Source organism: Antedon mediterranea, chromosome 5 (assembly GCF_964355755.1).
Source record: "Antedon mediterranea chromosome 5, ecAntMedi1.1, whole genome shotgun sequence".
NCBI lineage: Eukaryota > Metazoa > Echinodermata > Crinoidea > Comatulida > Antedonidae > Antedon > Antedon mediterranea.
This window is the reverse complement of record NC_092674.1, coordinates 17,768,571-17,790,794: the sequence shown is the minus strand read 5'-3', so window position 1 is coordinate 17,790,794 and position 22,224 is coordinate 17,768,571. Positions and strand designations below refer to the sequence as shown.

At 34.4% G+C, this 22,224-nt stretch overlaps 1 protein-coding gene and 1 long non-coding RNA gene across 5 annotated transcripts in view; both read right to left on the bottom strand.

Annotated features, from left to right (window-relative positions):
• Positions 1-22,224, bottom strand: part of LOC140048615 (gephyrin-like) — a 219,957-nt gene that overhangs the window by 134,470 nt on the left and 63,263 nt on the right. For all 3 annotated transcript variants that reach the window (XM_072093368.1, XM_072093367.1, XM_072093369.1), the window contains one exon: positions 21,644-21,738. In XM_072093368.1, the coding sequence (XP_071949469.1) occupies positions 21,644-21,738 (95 nt within the window). The remainder of the gene's footprint in view (positions 1-21,643; positions 21,739-22,224) is intronic.
• LOC140048895 (uncharacterized) lies at positions 6,305-16,752 on the bottom strand. 2 transcript variants are annotated; one of them, XR_011845165.1, is made up of 7 exons: positions 15,951-16,752; positions 15,682-15,819; positions 15,450-15,531; positions 8,157-8,354; positions 7,885-8,004; positions 7,666-7,755; positions 6,309-7,530 (listed from the first exon to the last, which is right to left on the bottom strand). It is a non-coding gene; the product is annotated as an uncharacterized lncRNA (long non-coding RNA). The 2 variants fall into 2 exon arrangements; XR_011845164.1 differs by having other exon boundaries at positions 6,305-7,530; positions 7,885-8,354.

Below are 22,224 nucleotides of genomic sequence, written 5' to 3'. Positions count from 1 at the left end.
TAAATGGCAGGTCCCGTAATTTCACCTATTCTACACTGTATGTAATATGTATACAGATTATACTGTTTATACTGTACTATATGACACAAAATTGATAGAATTTAGCACTAACAACATATTATATTCTTCAGATCAGGTCATAATGCCATAATCTTTTTCTGTGTGCAAAATTCTAAAGCATGACGTGCATGTGGCGTTTGTCGTGCGGATAACTAACTCGTCAAAGTGACGAGTTTCATGTCTAGTTTTTTCTTATTTCTTTCTCCTCCATTTTTGTGTCTCGCGTATCTCAAAAACTTGTAAACATAACATTTCATAACTTTTTCAACATATGGGCATTTACGTGAAGTTGTGCACCTCCTATTTTTGAATGACGTCAGAGTTGCGCAACGTGACTTACGCGCGATTTTATGATTTTTTATGATTGATCATAGACTAAAAACCAAAAGTCATTTTGTATTGACACTTAGTGAAAATTTAATTCATATCAAGGGAAAAATTTCTATGGATTAAAAATGGCATGTTTTACAAGAAGTAACCCGCGCACGCGCATTTAAACTTTCAAAATGCGCAAAATTAATTTCTAATCAACTTTCTACGCTGATCAGGACATTTTAAGCATGTCAAAAATTCCCACGCGCGCGAAAAAATTTACGCGCAAGGTGCGCACGGAGCATGAAAACCATGTGTTTTTCTCTTGAATTATGATTTTACAGCCTTTCTTAGTCATTTTAAAAAAGATTGACATCATTTCAAATTAACATGACGTCATATGAACACGTTGATTGGGACCATTTGCGCGCGTTTTAGATGAAAAAGTTATAAAATATTGTCAAAATAATGCCTATTTTGAATCTATTATAGCTCTTCAGGATCAAAGGTGACCCGAATTTTTTAAAACTTATTATGCAAGAAGATAAATTGTAGATATAAATTCATTCACAATTTTTAACTCTCAGATGTTATGACGTCATCGTATGGCCACACGAATGTATAATATAGGATTTTTGTCTGTTTCGTTATTGCTCATCACTTTCAATAGAGCGCATCTTGCTTATCCGTATTCCATTTCCTCCGAGATTTTAATATTATCTAGGTCAATCAACTATCTTTCACATGAGTTAAAAATATTTTAATTGTTATTACGATCATGCCTAAAAATTTTAATTAACAGGGTCATTAATTTCATCTTTACAGTAAATTTTAATCTGTTATAGCTCGTACCAATAAAATGTGATAATCACGATTAAAACGTTTTCAGGAAGCTATCGGATTGTAGATACGAAATCATGTGAATTTTTTGCCAATTAGATATTGTGATGTCATCATATGGCCAGTTAAATAAACAAAGTCTTATTTTCATCTTTTGCGTCATAGTTCATTACATTAAAAAAAGCACGCATCAATATTACATGTATTCAAATTTCTTCTAAACGTTAATATGTTGTTGCTGAGATAATTTTCTTCCGAAATTACTACCTTCGCGTTTCATTTTGAAACCGTCAACATGTTAAAAATTGGAATAAAATACGGGTCCTGTAATTTCACCTATTTTACACTGTCGGTGATATGTATACAGATTATACTGTGTATACTATATGACACAAAATATACAGCATTCAGCACTAACAACACATCATATTCTTCAGTTCAAGTAATAATGCCATAATCTTCTTCTGTGTGCAAAATTCCAACGTATGACGTGCGCGTGGCGTTTGTCGAGCGGATAACTAACTCGTCAAAGTGACGAGTTTCATGTCTAGTTCTTTCTTTCTGTCAATTTTGTGTCTCGCGTATCTCAAAAACTTGTAAACAAAACATTTTATAACTTTGTCAACATGTGGGCATTCACGTGAAATTGTGCACCTCCTATTGTGAATGACGTCAGAATTGCGCAACGTGATTTACGCGCGTTTTAACGAATTTCGCGTATTTAACATAGATCGAAAACCATATAGCAATTTAAATTGAAACTTAACAAAAGTTTAATTTATATCTTGCGCTAACTGACTGTGGAGAAAAAATGGCATGTTTCACACGAAGTTACGCACGCCCGCGCGTTTAAAATTTCAAAATGCGAAAAATCAATTTCTAATCAACTTTCTACGCGTTTCATGACATTTTGAGCATGTCAAAAATTCCCACGTGCGCGCATTTTTTTACGCGCGCGGTGGCCACGTACCGTGAAAAACATCTTTTTTTCGTATGAATTATGTTTTTCCAGCCTTCTAGAGTAATTTTACCATTTTAAAACCATTTTTGACTTAAAATTACGTCATACGAGCACGTCGAATTGGAAAATTTTTGCGCGTTTTTGATGAAAAAGTTCCAAAATTCATGAAAATTATGCCTTTTTTTAAACAGTCATAGATTCTAAACTATGGGGTGAACTTTTTTTTAAATTACATATTCTGGAAGTTAATGAGTTGTAGATATCGGATGATGGATCAATATGGCTAACCGGACATTGTGACGTCATCGTATGGCCACACGAATGCAAAATATAGGAATTTTTTCTCTTCGTTATTGCTCATCACATTCAATGGAGCGCATCACGCTTATCCGTATTCCATTTTCTGCAAGATTTTAATACTGTCTAGGTCAATCAACTATCTTTCCAATGAGTTAAAAATATTTAAATTTTTATAACGTCATCATGTCTAAAAATGTAAATAACGTGGGTCACTTATTTTCATCTTTACAGTAAATTTCAATCTGTTATAGCTCGTAACAATAAAAAGTGATAATCATAATTAAAACGTTTTCTGGAAGCTATTGGATTGTAGATACGAATTCATGTGAAAATTTTGCTAATCAGATGTTATGACGTCATCATATGGCCAGTTAACTAAAAAATGTCGTATTTTCACCTTTTGCGTCATAGTTTATCACATTTAAAAGAGCGCGCATCTATATTTTACGTATTCAAATTCCTTCTACATGTTAATATGTTGTTGCTGAGATAATTTCCTTCCGAAATTGCTATCTTAGAGTTTAATTTTGATACCGTAGCCATGTTAAAAATATGAATAAATGGCGGGTCCCATAATTTCACCTATTCTGCACTGTATTTAATATGTATACATATTATACTGTTTATACTGTATAATATTGACAGAATTCAGCACTAACAACATATCATATTTTTCAGGTCATAATGCCATAATCTTTTTCTGTGTGCAATATTCCAACGTATGACGTGCACGTGGCGTTTGTCGTGCGGATAACTAACTCGTCAAAGTGACGAGTTTCATGTCTAGTTTATTTATTCTTTCCTTAGCACTATTTTGTCCGTGCATTATCTTGGCATCAGTTTAATCTAGCTAAGTCAAGTTTTCAGAGTATATTCCTCATGGCCAGGAATCGATGTGGTTATATTTTCACGATGCGTAATCAAAAATTACGTGGTCTACGCGCGATTTTACGAAATTACGTTTGTAATCATATCTTCACAAGCATGAATCACAATTAAACAAAATTTGGTACTCATAAATTTCAGGTCATATTTCATCATATGGCAATAAAATTACGTGCGTAGCGCATATAACGCTTGCGTACGCGCGCTTAAAATGTTCAAAATTTATTTTCGATGAAATTAGAGTACGTTTCAGGCAATTTTAAGCGTTTAAAAAATTTCCATGAGTGCGCAGATTTTTGCACGCGCACTGCGCGTTAAATGTTAATGCGCACTCTTTTTGCCCGATTTCTGTTTTACAATCTTTCTTTAATAATATCATCATATTTGATTCAGGTTTCAACTCGAAATTGCGTTATACGAGCAAGTCAAAAGTGACTGGCTACACACGTATAAGTTAACAAAATGGTGAAAATATGCTAAATTTTAAAATTAATATATATCGTCAGAATGCAGGGGAACACCTATTTTTTATTTCATTTTCTTGAAGTGTATGTATCATATGTATGATTTATTATCAAATAAAGAGAACAAAAGTTGATTAAGTCATCATTAATTGCATATTAAATTTAAAAAAAATAATTTCGACAATCAAACAAATTATGACATTTTCTTAGGCCAAAATAACAAACTTAACATTAACTTTCTTCCTTCAAAAATTCATATATTAAAGTTAAAAGTATGTAGTTTGACAGTGCATCATTTGTATACATTTTAAAGATGTCATCATAGTAAAAAATTATAATTCATTTCGGTATGTAATAATCTATTTGCATCAAAGTGGTTACTGCATAGTAAATACACGGAGGAATTTTTCTACAACTTTTAGTCAGTTGTGTACGGCTCGGTGGTCTGTGCTCGTGTCTATGGCTTTCAAGGTACCGAGATCGAGTCTCACCTTGGGAAACGAAATAAGATTTTTTTTTTATTATCCGTATTGTTTGTTCAAATTTATTTCTTAGTGTATAGATTATACACATGATTTATAATGAAATCTAGATAAAAATTAACTTATGTCTTTATTATTATGTAACAACAAATGTGGTTTATGACATTATACGCATATGGATCTTTGATCGGATTGTGATACCGGCTATGGTGTTCGCGTTAGCAAGGTCCTATCATATATTATAAATAATTAAAGATTCTGAGAAAATCAATCAATTAATATATCTTTTAAAAATCAATTATCTTTATTTAAATCAATGCATATAACCTATAATTCGTCATAGTGACGAATTAAATCTAGTTAACTAATTATTTTGCTATTTATTAATCATTTTATCAAATTTAGGTGCGATTCAATGTTACTATAGGAGGCCATGCCTACCAGGGAAACACCATTACTGTTTATCGATTATTTCTGTTGCTTGCTCTATTTATAATTATAAATGGTGTCTACTACGACCGAAATATAAGTAGGCTACGAAAGTTTTTATTTGATCTTTTTGTTTTAATTAACAAGATGCTGTTGTCATGATATATTGTGATACAAATGTTAAAACCCCGCTCACTGTCACCCACATTGATAAACTATGCTTTTGGTCTCTTGGTACGGTCACGTTAGAGACTGTTTCAGTGATTGATGACCCCTATTAACGGTTTCCTCCTGTGTGTAACGTTCAGATAATATATATAATAATATAATATGTATATTATACATATACTGTTCTTTACAATTATTATTTGCATTAATACCAATTGTTGTAATACCTATTGTTGAAAGTTTTTACATCATTACAGGGAGAATTAATGTACATTTTGTTTACAAATAAATAAATCTATTGAGTAACTTTTCCCCTTTACGTTCCAACCACCAATTGCTGTCAAGTGTCCATACATCATTACTGACAGGGGACGTAATCAATCATAATTGGTATACATTTCGTATCTTACCAAACTTATTTTCAGCACAGGTTTCACATATAATAATTAGCCTATATTGTTCTCTATTCGTCTATTTTTTAACTCTAATTTGCTACATTACCCTGGAAGCGATATTTTTGGCGTACCTAATTTATGGACCACCATGAAACATCACAAAATAAACATACATTACTCATCAGTCATATGCATAGGTGTCACCTGGGCTTCAATTTCCAGAGGCGTTGGTCATGTTTTCGAGGACCATTCGGGTACACCCACTAGAGGGTGCGCGAGCGAACCCTCTAGTCATCATTCAATAGACAAATACAAATATTCGTTTTTTCCGCGTACTGTAAGAGCATGGAATGTACTTCCAGAATGCATTAAACAAGCATCATCATTACAAACCTTTAAATCAGCACTTTAGACAAACTTAGATGATTGCACAATCACTATTGCACCACCTAATAGCATGTACTGCCAAGTCATGGGCTTCAATTTAATGCAGCAATTGATTTATGTATATTAATGTATGGATGTTGATTTGTTTGTTTTTTCGTCATTGTTTGGTCAGTTAAGTGAAGTTGTGAATGATTAATAAATTGAAAAAAAAAAAAAAAAAAAATTCAGTTAAGTATGATGTTTGCACACCGAGAGACGCACCCCCTGGCACATATACCCACGTGGTCCTTCGTCAGTATTCATCCAGATCCAGAATACATTTGTAAAAAAAAATTATATGACTGCAAAAACAAATTTAATTCAATAATGATGATTATGGCTGTCCTGGGACTTGCCCAGTTTTTAGTTTATTTACTAATTTAATATTGGTGTCGAATATAAGAACATATTGTAATAAGAACAATTGCAATCAGAGAGTAAAAAAAGCAAACAGACCAATCGTTAAGGCCCATTTACACCGGGACGATAACGATAGACGATAAATAGATAAACACACATTTTTCTTGCATAAAATAAATTGTAAAAGTTTTCGTTTTAGAACTATAGGATAATCATTTATGCTGTCATTGATAAAAATCAAATTTCTAAAAATCCGATCAAATGACGTCAGGATATATAAAAACAATAACATCGTTGTATTGTCACGATATTATTGCTCTTACTGATCATGACGTCATTTGATTGGACGTGTGAAATATAATTTTCATCAACGGCAGCATAGATGGTTATCCTATAGTTCTAGAATAAAAACGTTTTAGATTTCCTTTGTTTTATGTATGAAAATGCATATTTATCGATTTATCGTCGATCGTTATCGTCCCAGTGTAAATGGGCCTTTAAACATTTATTTTGACCATTATATGTAGGCCTAAGCCTAAATAAACGCACATTTTTTAAAAAATAATTCCGCTAGGCATTTTCTTTATTACGATCTTGACATGATCATGACCTGCATGGGCTTGGTGTATGGTGTATTTCTGATTATGATTGAATAATATATAAAAAGTGCGCATTGATCACGTAATACAATTTAATGGAGTCTAGTGTGGATTAAAGGTAAATGGACAAATTCATTCAGATGTTGTGACTATAAACAGACAGATACGCAAACATGGACCTACTATTGCCACAAATAAACGATATGTATATTGAAATTTACAAAAACCGATAAATATTTACAATGGTAAACTATCCCCCGCCGGACACCATCCGGGTATTTCTGAGTCTAGGTTTCGGGGTCGATATGATATGGAAAATTGATATTGAAAGAAAAAAACACAAATATTCTGTGGTAAACTATCCCCCGCCGGACACCATCCTGGTATTTTTAGGTTTCGGGGTTGATATCCTGACATTAAATCGTGTTCCAACAAGTTCCTAGGAACAGATACATTATTTGATCATTTATGTAATTGTAAATGAACAGACAATTAAATCGGATACACGACACTGGTAAATATTATTATCTGCCCAGGCCTTACTTAATGAATGTAGTTTACAATCTTATATACATTGTGATATTCTTGGATGATCACATATGGGCACATATCCGTGGAAATAAAGTTAATTATTTGACCACAGCTATCCTCATTCTCTTCTTTCCTTAAACATAATACTGCAATTACTTCTCCTCTTGCTTATTTCAGTACTCGCACAAGTAAATGTGTTTCTTCCTTTCATATAGCGGTTGAATTGCCCAGTGTATTGCACTTTTGAAATTAATTCAAAATGAGCAGAGTTTTCTGTGATAGGTAAAATTCGACTAGTTGTTTCGTCGACTGTCATCTCTAAAAAATATATATATATACAATTGTTAGCTTGTTTTTTGGTAAAATATAGTGTAAATTGTGAAAAATCAAGTAAAAAATACCTAACTGTTTTAACTGAATTACATACGTATACCAATTTCTACTTTAACTTACCTCAGGAACTTAACGGACAACTGCTTAAGCAAAGATAATATTTGTAACCAATGATGATAGGCCCTATGCTATACCAACAGCAAATGAAATCTATATTAGTCAAACATAAAATATAAGTTAAATAAACAAATCAGAGTTATCACGATTGTATTTGTACGTATAACTAACATACTGTATAAATCATGTATCCGATACAACGTTGCAAATCAAGATCCTTACTTGGCTATTAACAAATCTCGATCCATGTACCATTTTCTTTAAGGCGGCATTCATTGATTCAAACCCAAAACAAGAAAATTGGTTTCAGCAAATGCAAATTCATTGTTTGCTTTGTTTGCCCTGGAAAACAAGTGAAATAATAACAAATAGTAATGTATGAAAGTATAGGATAATTATTGCTATTCAGACCTTAATTTTATATACAGTAATATAACCCACAGAGATGTATTATGTTAAATTAAATCAGAACTCTTTAAATCAATAAACGATACCGTATATCTCTGGGAAAATGCGGCAAAACCCCCGCAGAGAATTCTCAGCTTCGGTTAAATTCTCTTCTGTTATTGATGTTTTGGTTAAAAGAGAAATTCCATTCACAAACATACAATAATGTGCAAATACATCTGTGTCCATCACCCCTTTTAGCACTGGTATAGAGAAATGGACCAGCCATTCTCGATATTCTGAAGCTTCAATGAAATATAAATGAAGTTTTGGTTAGTACAAGAACAATTATGTATTGCCTTTTTTGAAAAACAACATTTAATTAGGCCTATATTTAGGAAACATTAAATAAAGACTATATCTTTCCAGTGCTGATTGTCTTCTAAGCTACTCTGGCAACGCGCAGTAAATTGCGGGACCCTGATGCCCATTAACCGTTTGTTAAGAAGATCAATCAACAAAAATAAAAAAATATTATTATTATTGTTAATATTATTACGATATTGTCTTTTTTTTGTATCGTTCCATTGATTCTGTGCCGTAGCTACTATCTCGGAAACAAAAACACACACAAAACCAACAAAGTGCAATATTGTATTTGGAAATGATACCTTTGGTTAAAAAAAAAACCGGTCGCCTCTCGACGTCTTCCCAAACCAGAGGTTTAGCAATTGTTTTGATATACCTAGTAGAACGCTAGCGTTATCTTCTAAGCAGTGAGAACACAATATGTTATCAAGAAGTTGCCAAAACATTTGATTGTTTTTCAATGCTTTTCAAATAATCGTGATCAAACTTGACATTAGATAACAGAAATCGAATACAGTATCAGATTTATACAGGATAGGTCAGTTATTGGACATTTCATTGGCTTTTTTTTTTTTTCGTTTGGCCCGGTTTATGTAATTTGTATCCTTTTAACAAAGGGGAGCGACGCTACCCGATCACCTTTCTGATTCCTATTGTTCTATTGTATCTTTCTTTTGTTCTTACTAATCGATCGATTACATAAGACCTGCTGTAATGGTAAACAACTACGACGACCCATATTGACATGGCAGGTACAAACCAAGCAACTGGACAAATTAAAGAAAAGTACACGAAATGCATTGGTCCTGGAAAAATATGTATCCAGACTTGCTCTCACAAAGGAAACGCTAACAAAGGTAACACAATACGATGTTGTACTTGTGGACATTGGTACCACGAGAATTGTATTAAATTAAAAGAATCTGAAGCCAACGGAGTATGGCCATGTCACTCCTGTAGAATGATGCCTTCAATTGTATCTCGAATACTTGAAGTTGTAGAGACACTAAAAAATACAAATGCAGCACAAATGACAATCATACAAAGCCAGAGCGATAGAATAATGCATTTAGAAGAGTTATACATGAAGCAAACAGACATATTAAATAATCTTTTAGTCACTTTAACCAATCAATGTACATCTGGAAATACACATGCATCAATTGAGAAAACCGAGTCAAACCGACGTATTTTGATTGGCGACTCATTGATAAAAAATATAACATCAAAAAGTGATGATCTTATTGTACAACCAATGAGTGGAGCGGGCCTCATCGATATCCAAACATACTTTGTAAACCCAGATACCACCTCATTTAAAGATGTTACAATAGTTTGTGGAACAAATGACCTTTCATCTTCTGAGACTGTGGATGACATCGTTAACGCATGTAAAGATATGATAACAAGTGTTAAGGCAAAGGCTGAAAGTGTGACGGTGTCAAGCCCCCCCCCCCCGCGAGAAGACAACAATGTTGATCAAGTAAAACTAGAAGGACTAAAACAAACGATTTCAAGCTTTAGCCATGGAACAAAATATTGAATTCGTGAACAATGACACCAATTTCGCTACTGGGACGAAAGTATAGATAAATCACTTCTTAGTTTCAACGGATTACATTTATCTGAAGCAGGGGCAAATCGTCTCCTAGAAAACATCGTGTTACCAAACGCCCGACAGACATCACAACACCAAGACCAACGGTGGCAACGGCCTACTTACTCCTCAACCGCAAACAATGGAAGGCAACATAGAAATCGAAGACCAATTGTGTGCTACAACTGCGGTAAGCGAGGACACAAACAAGACCAATGTAGACACCGATAATAAATTTTCGCATTTTAAAAGGAAAGGATTGTACTTCGTTCACCTTAACATCAGATCTTTGATTCCAAAAATGTCTGAACTCCGACACATAGCATCTGAAATAAATGGTGCTGTCATTGCAATTTCGGAGGTTGTGACAGTACAAATGTAAATGAACTGTTTTATTAGACACCGTAGTCCTGCATTATAATGCATAGGACTACGTTGTCTATTATTATAACCGTGGTGATATCTTGATACTTAAATGTGTGTTTTTGTTGCTAAATAGCATTTAAATTAATATGTATATTGCAGTTTAAATGTTTGACACTAAAGAAATATAAAAAGCATTATAAAAACTGCTATCAAGTGGTAATTAGATATAAAATATATGTTTTTTGTTCATTTTTAGACATTTTTCGCCATTGGCGGCCATTTTGTTTAAAAAAACCTATTTCCCCTACCTGGATTTTTCTAGACTTTTAGTATGTTCATATAGGGACCTTATAGAAATGCATTGTGGTGAAAAAAATTCTGTTGCAATTTTTTCAACCTTTTACTGATTCTGAGCATATCTTTCCTGTACTACCTCATTCAAAACCACTTTGACTATGCATGTTCATCGTGGTACACTGCAGCACCAAAAACACTAAAAAATAAACTGCAGATTATACAAAACAAAATGGTGAGATTTATTCTTAATGAAGGTCCTCGATTTCATGTAGGACAAAAAGAACTAGATAGCTTAGGGCTATTGTGTGTTGAGGATAGGGTGACTCAAATAAAATTAAACACTGTGCACAAAATGCAGTACAAAAATGTAGCATCTTATCTTGGTAATAATTTTATAAAGGCTGGGAACCAACATGCACATGGTGCACATATATCTGAGGGCGTTTTATAGCTGTCACCATTCTTAATTAGTTTACAGATTTTTGGCTCTGGAATTCCTCTTTTGTGACTGGTTTTTTGTTGTTTTGTGGACATCTGTTGCTTTAGTTGTAAAATTTGTGCATTGTACTGTGGATTGAATGCTACATGTTATGCTTAAATTGCAATCTGAACATTAACTTGCTAAGCCCACAACTGAAACTATAACAAGAACCAGGATACTGGCTGGGCTCGCCGTGACCTATCGTCGGACGGTTGTCGGCGGAGAATTCAGGCAAGCCGAGTGGGCAGCCTAGCCTAGGCCCAGACCAACCGACAGAATCGGCGGTTTCAGAAGTATTGGGCGACTGTAGCATGATGATCTTTATGTGTTTGTGATCTTATGTTAACTTTGTGCAAGTACTTTTTCTTTACATTTTTTGATGTGGAACCACTTTTTAACATTTTAACTGTACTGTTGAGTGTTGGTGTTGGATTGAGATAATTTCCATTTTTAACATTTTATCTGTACTGCTGTTGTTGGGGTGAGATAAGTTCTCATTTAATTCTTATATTGGAATGATACACAAGCCACTGAGAAATCCAAAATGACTCGTTATTCCAGACATGAGCTATTTTATATTGGATCAGCCTTCATTAAACATCGTAATAAGGTGCAATACCTACCTAAGGGAACCCTCACTAAGCTGAATAATCTTGGCATCTATCGTAAAAGTAGAGGTAGAAGAGGTGGTGTAAATATACGCAGAAAAATTCCCACTATTATCACTGTTACACGTGCTTCTGATTATATAGACAACAAGCGAGGGCGTTTTCTAAGTAGTTTATTCCCTAATTCACTTCGTAAAGTCAACTATACAATGTTACAGCCATCACTCCCATCGATTTTCCTGACTAACCCGCGTTCGTTAATCTACCGTGTGGACGAACTAGAAACCCTTCTACTTCAAAATTGTATTGATTTAGCAGTTGTCACAGAGACTTGGCAAACACCGCAAATAACAGATGATGCACTGATGATTAACAACTTCAATATTTATACCTATCATAGAACGCATAGGAAGGGTGGTGGAGTGGCTGTATATGTTAATTCTGAATTTCTGTCGCGAAGAATACCTGAAATAGTAGTACCCGAAGAGCTAGAGTGTGTTTGGGTTTTTATAAGACCGAAGAGGCTTCCTAGAGCTGTATCCTCTATTATAGTTTGTGGAATATATATTCCACCTAATTCTTCTGACCAACAATTACTTTTGGATCATATTATTAAATCTCTTGACAGTCTTAAACTTAAACACCCAGACGCTGGCTTCATTATTATGGGGGACCTGAACAGAACTGACCTAGCCCCACTATGCCGTGCACATAACCTAAAACAAATTGTGAAAGAACCAACTCGAGGGGATGCAATACTAGATATTATAGCCACTAATCTGAAGCAGTATTATTGCGATCCCCGAATTGTGTCGCCGATGGGTGCTAGCGATCATAATTGTGTTCTGTTGTCAGCAACTACAAGGACGAATAGCAACAAAATCGAAAAGCGTGTAATCAGACAAATGAAAGCGAAAAGTGTTGAAGAATTCCCATGACTGGAACGAGGTTATTAACGCGAGTACTACTGAACAGAAAACGCAATCATTTTATTTGTCATTGACTTCTGCTATGAACACTTTCTTCCCGGTTAAATCCATTAAGATACATCCAACTGATAAGCCATGGATTTCACAACAAGCAAAGGATCTTATAATGAAACGTCAACACGCTTTTACTAATCATGGTAAATCGCTGAATGGAAATTCTATAGGAATAAGGTACAAAAAGTGATCAAGAAAGACAAAATGAACTTTTACAATGAACGTTTATTAAACTTAAAAGCCACTAATCCCCATAAATGGCACCAAGGCATGCAGATGTTAGCTAATAAAACTAAACCCCAACCACTTATTAGTGTTGAGCAATTTCTACGTAGAATGCGATGGAAGGCCCACTTCTTCCTTAATTCCAGCACCACCGCATCATCCAAAAAAAACATTTGGCTTCAAGTCTACCAAAAACCCACCACCGATCGATGAACTATACGAATTCGAAGATGACATACTCCATCTGATACAATCGACAACATTCAAAAACGCAGACAACCCTCTACTCAACAAGTTAAAAACCGACTCCAAGAAAATTGAAAACGAGCCCAAACTTTTAATTGCAGCCGACAAAACCACAAATTTCTACAAACTAGACCCACCGACGTATGACAACCTCCTAGAAGAAAACATCACCAAATCATACAAGAAAGCAGAACCTGCACTCGTACAAAAGTATTGCAACAAAATTGAACATCGCTGACAGAGTGGATACAACTGCAAATAAAGATGCTTTCATAACCCTCAAAGACCACAAACCGAACTTCACTAACAAACCTAATTGCCGATTAATAAACCCGAGATAGGCAAGATAAGCAAAACTATACTCGATCGTATTAACAGCAAAATTACATCAAAACTGCGCACCAATCAATGGAAAAATACCTCATCGGTCATCGAATGGTTTAAGAGCATCGACAAGAAACAACAACACAACTTTATATGCTTCGACATCGTAGAATTTTACCCCTCTATCAGCAATGACCTGCTGAATAAAGCACTAGACTTCGCTAATAGATACGATGATATTACCAACGACGAAAGAGACATCATCGTACATACCAAAAAATCAGTACTATCACACAAACAGCAACCATGGCAAAAGAAAGGCCCCACAGCATTCGATGTGACTATGGGTAGTTATGATGCCGCAGAAACATGTGAACTTGTTGGAAGCTTCCTGTTACACCAATTACAACAGAAACTAGGAATCAACATAGGACTTTACAGAGATGACGGCCTTGCAGTCACAGACACCACACCTAAAAGCACAGAAAATATTAAAAAAGACATATGCCAAATATTCAAAGACAACGGCCTACGCATTACCATAGAAGCAAACAAACAAGTCATCAACTTCTTAGACGTCACACTCAACTTTGCGAAGAACACATACCAGCCCTACACCAAACCAAACGCCACGTTAAAATATATCCATCAACAAAGTAACCACCCACCGACCATCCTAAAGAATATACCCGCCGGAATAAACAAACGACTCTCGTCCTTGTCATCCGACAAGAATTCATTCAACCAAGCCGCCCCTGTATACCAAAAAACTCTCAACGACAGTGGATACAAGTACACACTAAAATACGAGCCGGTAACCCAGACAAGACGAAAAAACAGACAACGAAACGACATTCTGTGGTACAACCCACCGTTCAGCAAAAACGTCGGCACAAACATTGGACAGAAATTCCTATCCCTAGTAGACAAACATTTTCCAAAAGTTAACAAACTAAGAAAAATCTTCAACCGAAACACTATCAAGATTAGCTACAGTTGTATGAACAATATGAAACAGATAATAGACAGTCACAACAAGAGAATACTCAACCAGCCCGAAACAACATCCGTGGAAAACACGCAAGAAAACAAAACATGCAACTGCCGACAGAAAAACACATGCCCGCTAAACGGAAATTGCTTACAATCATCTGTAATATACCAAGCCACAGTTACACGCAAAGACAAATCCACCTCGGAAACTTATATCGGACTCACTGAAAATGATTTTAAAACACGATACAGAAATCACACCTTATCATTCCGTAATACACGTTCTAGAAACTCAACCGAACTCAGTAAACATATTTGGACACTCAAGGACAACAACACAGACTATTCAATCTCATGGCGCATCTTGGCATCTACTAAAGCATATAGTAGCGCAAACAAAAAATGCAACCTCTGCCTCAAAGAGAAATTATTTATCATCCGCCACCCTGAATTAACGACATTAAACAAACGTAACAAACTTGTGTCCGCCTGCCGGCACAGAAAGAAAGCATTGTTACATAACAGCTGACATTCCAAAACATATCACCTGTAAATGCTAATTCTACAAGTAAATGTGCTTATAAGCAACGTTGTAATTGATTCTTCTCATTATAGTCTCCTGATGAGTGAGTTTCACGACTCACGAAACAAGCCTGTAGAGACCAAACTGTAGTTTTTACTTCTTTTCCAGACTTAACGTATATTTTAGCTCTACTTTACCGTATTGAGCACTTTTTAGACGGTTACATTGAACCGAACATTTATATACCCACAGCATTGTCATTTTTTTCAGTAATTTGCCTTTGGATTTATATATATATACATATATATATATTATCAAGACCATTATTTAAAAGATGGTTAATGTGGAATCCTGAGCTTATATTATATAGTTTTGTTAGTACTTATACCCGAGCTGTACTGGTAGCTCATTGATCACCAAGTATACTGGCCAGAGACTCTTGTTCGATGACTTGAAAATAGACACACCATCTGATTAAGGTAATAAATAAAACGGAATAGAAAAAAAGAAAGGACGATTATTATATTTTTATATGACAAGAGGTATATCCTCCGCCTCATTAAAAAAACAAACTGTAGGCCTATATAAACAAACTATTCAAAACAACATAGAAACCACACCTGTATTCAGAGTGAATGTTAAGAATACATCATTTTGACCTAAATCTGTGTTGCTAATTCATTTGAATTCTGATCCGCTACAAATATCTGTGTTGTGATGGCCTCTTGGTTTCATAACCGAATCGCAAAATCTTTTGTCTGAAATATGAGTTTTGTAAATCATATTAGTTAACATGTTTGTTTTAAGTTCAGTCTCAAAACATTTCAACTATCGAACGCTATGTTTTAGCAGGGAAGAGTTTCCCTGGTTTAGTATACATATTCCATACCTTTAAACATGTCTCCTAGTTGCTTATCCAAACTTATGGAGTGATAAGCAATCATGTTTCCTCCACATAGGCATTGGTTGGAGTCTACATCTTCTTTCAAACAATGATCACAGTAATAGTGCTATTTGATATTTAGTTTCTTGTTTTAGGATTTTCTTGATTTTAAATACTGAATTTGCAACATTACATGAATTTGGAAGAAAAGAAATCAATAATTTGATCAAATCGGAAAATGCAATTTTGGTTAAATTATGTTTAATTACAAACAAAAGTATGCTTGTATAAAAACTCAGGTAGGTGTGGCTCGATCCTTCAAATAAATGTTGATGTAAATTTCCATTATCACTACCACCCATATCAGACTCTGATCTTTCACTATCACTTGCGGTAGCACTAAATATCAAAGAAGACCTCTACGTAGATATCTCCTCGTCTTGACTACTGCTACTACTACTACTACTGATATTACTACTACTACCACTACTACTACTATTACCACTACTACTACTATTACTAGTAGTAGTAATGGTAGGCCAGGTCTGGTTGTCTGAATTCACTGAGCTTATTGAAGGAGTTGGACTGGATTGTTTCATCCGATTCCGCATCCGATGAGCAACATATCTCCCTCTTCGGGGATTAAACCTGAAATGTTTAGAGTACCTCCGCTTCCTCTTGTTTGGAGTTTGCTGTGGACTCTCATCTGTGCACGATGTCGAACTCAGTTCTGAAATCATTTTCTTTATAAAGAATAACAAACAGTAAATTAAAAATTGTGGTTTTGGCAGAATATAGGCCTAAGGCCCATTTATACTACGAATGACAAAAATAGTTACATCTATCTTTAAAACAAACGAAACATAACAGTAGGCCTATTCTAGAACTATTAGGTAGGATAACCAGTTTTGGGCTTTATATAAAATATTAATATACTGTACATCGACTAGAATATGATGTAATACTGCACTTTTTATACCTGTAAGTACACTACCTTATATTATTATTAGACAGATCAATAATTATTCAATGCTATTAGGGCCCAAAAACGCCTAGCCCAGCACAGGCCACCCAAAACAATTTTAACCCTCTAAGCTATGTTGCATCATGTATATTTCCTCCATGGTTGCATTGTGATGATACAACATACCCCACTAGCTAGGCCTTATAGCCATTAATTTGCCAACAAAGAACACATAAATTTAGAACATAAATGTAATGTATATAGTAACAATATTAAATATAAAGTAAAAAATAATGCAAAACCAACCAAATTTATTTTTTAATTTAGACCAATTTTGATTAGTTTAATAATAATAACATGGCCAATTTTTTTAAAAATTCATATATTAAGCTAATGTCTAAAAAGTCCATATTCTATGTGTATTTTTATAATGTATTTTTATTTCATCTCATCCCAGGTCATATAGGCCTACTATAATATAGCCTATTGCATATTTGTTATTTGATTATTTTTCAGATCGATTGTGTCAAATTACCGGGAGAGAAGAAATCCTAATAAACTGAAGAGAATATTCAACATTGTTTTGCCGGATGAACGTAAAGCTTTGCTATGATGTAGGTTATAGCTACTGAAATGTCTAGGCCTACGGCCTACGGCCTAGGCCTAAATGTTTTCTGTGAAAACTCGTTCTTTCAATGGATTAATTGTAGGCCTCTATTCTATTTTTTTAGGCCTACCTATCCTAGGCCTAGTTTTAAAGCATGGTTTAAAACATAATTTGTAACATAAATATTCATTTTTGCTTGAATATTTTTGCTTAAAATTAAAAACAAAATCTTTGAATTATAAAAAATAATGTAAAAATTAATAACTAGACCTAGGCTAGCTACTACTAGCCTAGCGCCTAGGCCTAGGCTAAATGGTTCACTGTGGTTTATTAATATTGAATAAACATAATTTGTTATTTTAAAGTCAATCTTTTGAGTTTTGTTGCTTTGTCTTCAAACCTCTAGTCTATAATTGTTTATAAAGTAGACCTTACTACTGTTGTTATTTATGAACTTTTTTTGGTCAGAAACTATCTCATTCTCACATACTGACTAGCTATGTGGGCGGAAATCGGCATCACACAAAGATAATTGGTTACATTCTATTCTAAAGACGCGCGTTGTGCCGCCACATAAAATACGCTCATATGACCTTTAAATTGACAGCTTTGGCCTAGTTATTTTTACATGGTTCAGTTATTAGATTTAGCTTACTGTATTTTGAAAGTTGCTTGTTCTTCGCCTTTGGTATCGGTTTTTGCTTTGTAAAGTATGATTTCGGCAGTAAAAAAGGTGACAAACACCGCTCGCCAGAAAATAGAAGCAACCGTACTCAAAAAACGCGCTTTGTTGCGCCTGAAACAAATAAATGTTTTGTCAAAATTATGAATACAGGGGTCCCAAGTCTACCGCTACTCGCGGTAGGCGGTAGTCTACCGCTTTTAGTACCCATCTACCGCGCTACCGCTATCTCGACGTTTTCTACCGCATTTTGATTTTTTTACCGCATTTTCAAATTTCCCCATATTTTTGGCCAAATTGATTTACGGTTACACCCAGGCTCAGCCCAGGTCAACAATAATCAATAAATAACTAGACAAAAGTGAGGCAGGATGTTGAAACAATGTCTATTCATGCAGTCTCCGTGGTCTATTATTGCATTTTTATTTGTATGCCCTTCCTTTGTTAAACCGTAACAATAATATAAACATGCACGGTTACTACACGCCGGACGTAGAAAAAAAAGAAGCGTGCAACCAACCGTGAATCATATATCATATCTTCATGTCTATTATACTGATTCTGTGGGTTAATGATACCCCTATTACGGGGAATATCATTAAAATTTCTTCCGTAATTCAGCCTGTTGACCAACCACCAAAAGTAGGCGATTATGTAACCACTAAATGCCGGGGTTACGGAATTCAAAAGTGAGTTGTTGGTATGATTGGAGGTAGGTACCGTCTTTAGGCCTACCCGGCCCTATTCTATATATATTAAGGCCTAGGCTGTGTAGCTTTTTTCAGAATATAGATCTAGGCAATCCCTATTTAGGTACAAGTAGGCAAAGCCTCGCTAGCAATGCCTACACCTAGACCTAATTAGGCCTATATATTGACTAGGCCTAAATAGGCCTATGAAATAGAGCGCCTATTTAATATTTAATAATAATGTGTAAGCCTACTACTAAGCCTAGCTAGCTAGGCTAGAGTAGAAGAAGGCTCCTATATAGGCCTACTAGCTAGGCTAGGTTTATGCCTAACCTAGTTAATAAAAACAAAGTTCAGCTATCCTGAACTGGTCGCATAACTAGGCGTGGTTCTTATATTAAGGCCTAAATGATCTTTAAAATTATTTTTAATAATATTATAGGAGCGAGGTCAAAACAATATTTCCGATCGAAATCCCGGTTAATTGGGATCCCAATAGACCGGGATCATAATCCCGATTAACCGGGATTCCTATCCCGGTTAATCGGGAATCACATACAGTATTATTTATCAGTTAAGTTTAGTTCTCGAATCTGTAAGGAACGCAAACCCAATGCATCGCCTAGCAGCCTAACTCAATAATTTGACCAATCAAAAGCGACAGTGATGAGTGCTTGCTCGTAATTGGTCAACCTCACTGTACAGAACTTATTTACTTTGCATGCACAACACGTCACTGCGTTTTTCCTAGGAAACCAATTATATAAAAACAAACCTTATTGAATTCTTTTTAGATGAGTCTATGCGAAAAGAATTCGTGAATATGTTAAAAGGAGAGGGATTTCCGGAACTGGTGGCGAGGGTATATAGAAACCAGCCAATGTCAAAGAAGGTACAGTAGGCCTACATCGACCAGAGTGTTTATTAATGCGATGTTTTTATGACCTAAATGCACGGTTTAAAAATGTTTATCCTAAGCATAATGCCTTTTGTCCTTATATGATATAATCTCTTAATGCGTGTGCAAGATATATTGAAATAATATACCGTAGTTTAAATATTAAAGTCAAGTTGTAGATGAAAAAGTTGATATACAATAGGCCTATTTTTTTCTTCTTCAATCATCCTGCACATGACTGCAGAAAATGACCAAAATTAGTGGAAGGCAAGCTTCCAAATATATAACCAATCAACGAGTGCCATTGTACATAGCTGACTTGACTTCTACCTTGTGGAGAAGTTCTCCATCATGACAACATCTAAGTTGAAAATCGTTGGTCAATGTGTTTTCAAAATTATTGTTAGAAATATTGAATTAAAAACTCAATATTTTTTTTTATTCTATCCTATCTAATCAAGTGAAAAGCCAGGATGTTATTTGATTTTTTGGAAGCAATTTTTAAGAAATAAGTTGTTTTATTGTTGTTTAATAGTATTAATCATTTAATAAATAAAATTGAATTTAATGTTTTTAGAGATCAGCTCCCGAAAATGTCGAAGAAGAGGTATGTGCCTTTGTAATTTTGATTTATTTTGAAAGAAAAAAAACTATGAATTTAATCATCAATTTAATTTCCAAATAAATGTGTAATGACCCTGACCCTTTGACCTTTTGTAACATTTTTCAAAATGTGCAACAAATAACAAAATGTATATTTCGAACAATTTAAGACATAATTTAAGTGTCTATGACCAGTAGTTACGGATACATGCCCTGGGTAGTGGGTCACGGGTCAGAAATGTCACATTAGATTGAATATAAATATATACCTTCTGATCAATTTGAGACCAAAATTATCTTGCTGTGAACAGTGGTTGTTGAGATTTAAGGACCTATTGGTGTTTGGTATTATAACCTTTCACCCTGACCTTTTGCCACATTTTCAAAATGTGTAACCATCCTAAACCAATTTCTCAAAGTGCATACGAAAGTTGATCTAGCTACTAGAGTATTAAACATATTCTCTCCCAAACTGACCACCCTCTTTTTAAAGAATAAACTTTCCTCCCATCTAATATTCCTTGTAGTCGTACTAAACGTTATAACAAGTGATTCGTTCCTCAATCGATTGCTACTTATAATAAACATGTCTCAAGTTAATTTGCCTCTCATGAAAAGAACACCTGGATCATAATTTGAAGTATAATTTAATTTTCATAAACTTTGCAATTGCTTTTGTATATCATGAAACATTTTTATAACTTTTAAATATTGTCTGTACTTTTATATTGTGTTTATTATATTATATTATAGTGTTATATTATATTTTCTGTATATTTTAAACTACAGTGTAACAAAAGTTTTCTGATTTTTATTTTTATATGAATTAGACAAATAAAAGATTAATTGAATGCTCCACCGCAAATCTTTCATTCAGCGTACCTAACATCACAAAAAACTTTGAGAAATTATTCATTTATAACTATAATTCCAATAAAACAACTTATTTCTTAAAAATTGCTTCCAAAAAATCAAATAACATCCTGGCTTTTCACTTGATTAGATAGGATAGAATAAAAAAAAATATTGAGTTTTTAATTCAATATTTCTAACAATAATTTTGAAAACACATTGACCAACGATTTTCAACTTCAGATGTTGTCATGATGGAGAACTTCTCCACAAGGTAGAAGTCAAGTCAGCTATGTACAATGGCACTCGTTGATTGGTTATATATTTGGAAGCTTGCCTTCCACTAATTTTGGTCATTTTCTGCAGTCATGTGCAGGATGATTGAAGAAGAAAAAAATATTTACCTTGAAAGCATTGCAAATGGTGTTATTTTCATAGAAGCTACCAGCATGGAAATAACAAGGCCAGGAGCTTCTTTATCTATTACTTGCTTGGTAGCCTAAAAAAACAAAATTGATTGATTCATTATTATTATTATTTTTTAAAGATGGCCGCCAACATTATTATAGTTTAAAAATGTATGAGAAAAAAAATCTTAATAGTATATGATCAGATGGGTTTTGGAAAACAGATTTATACAGACTATATGTAGACTTAGGATCCCCATTTTACACTTTCTCTGGGAACAAATTAGAAACAAGTGTTTCTCAACTGATTTGCGTCATATGGGGTCTATATATCCACCAAAAAAAAGTTCCAGCTCATCTGGCCTGGGGAAAGCCACCATTTTGGATTTTCAAAATGGCTGCCATAAAATACAGGTTTTTGCTCATATCTCCTCTTCTACATCATGCATTGAAATGATTTTGGTGGCAAAGTGTATGTTTTGAGGGTCAAGGAATCTAAATACAGCATTTTGAAGTTCACTCATAGGCCGCCATCTTGTTTTTCAAAATGGCCACCTTAAAATACAGATTTGTGCTTA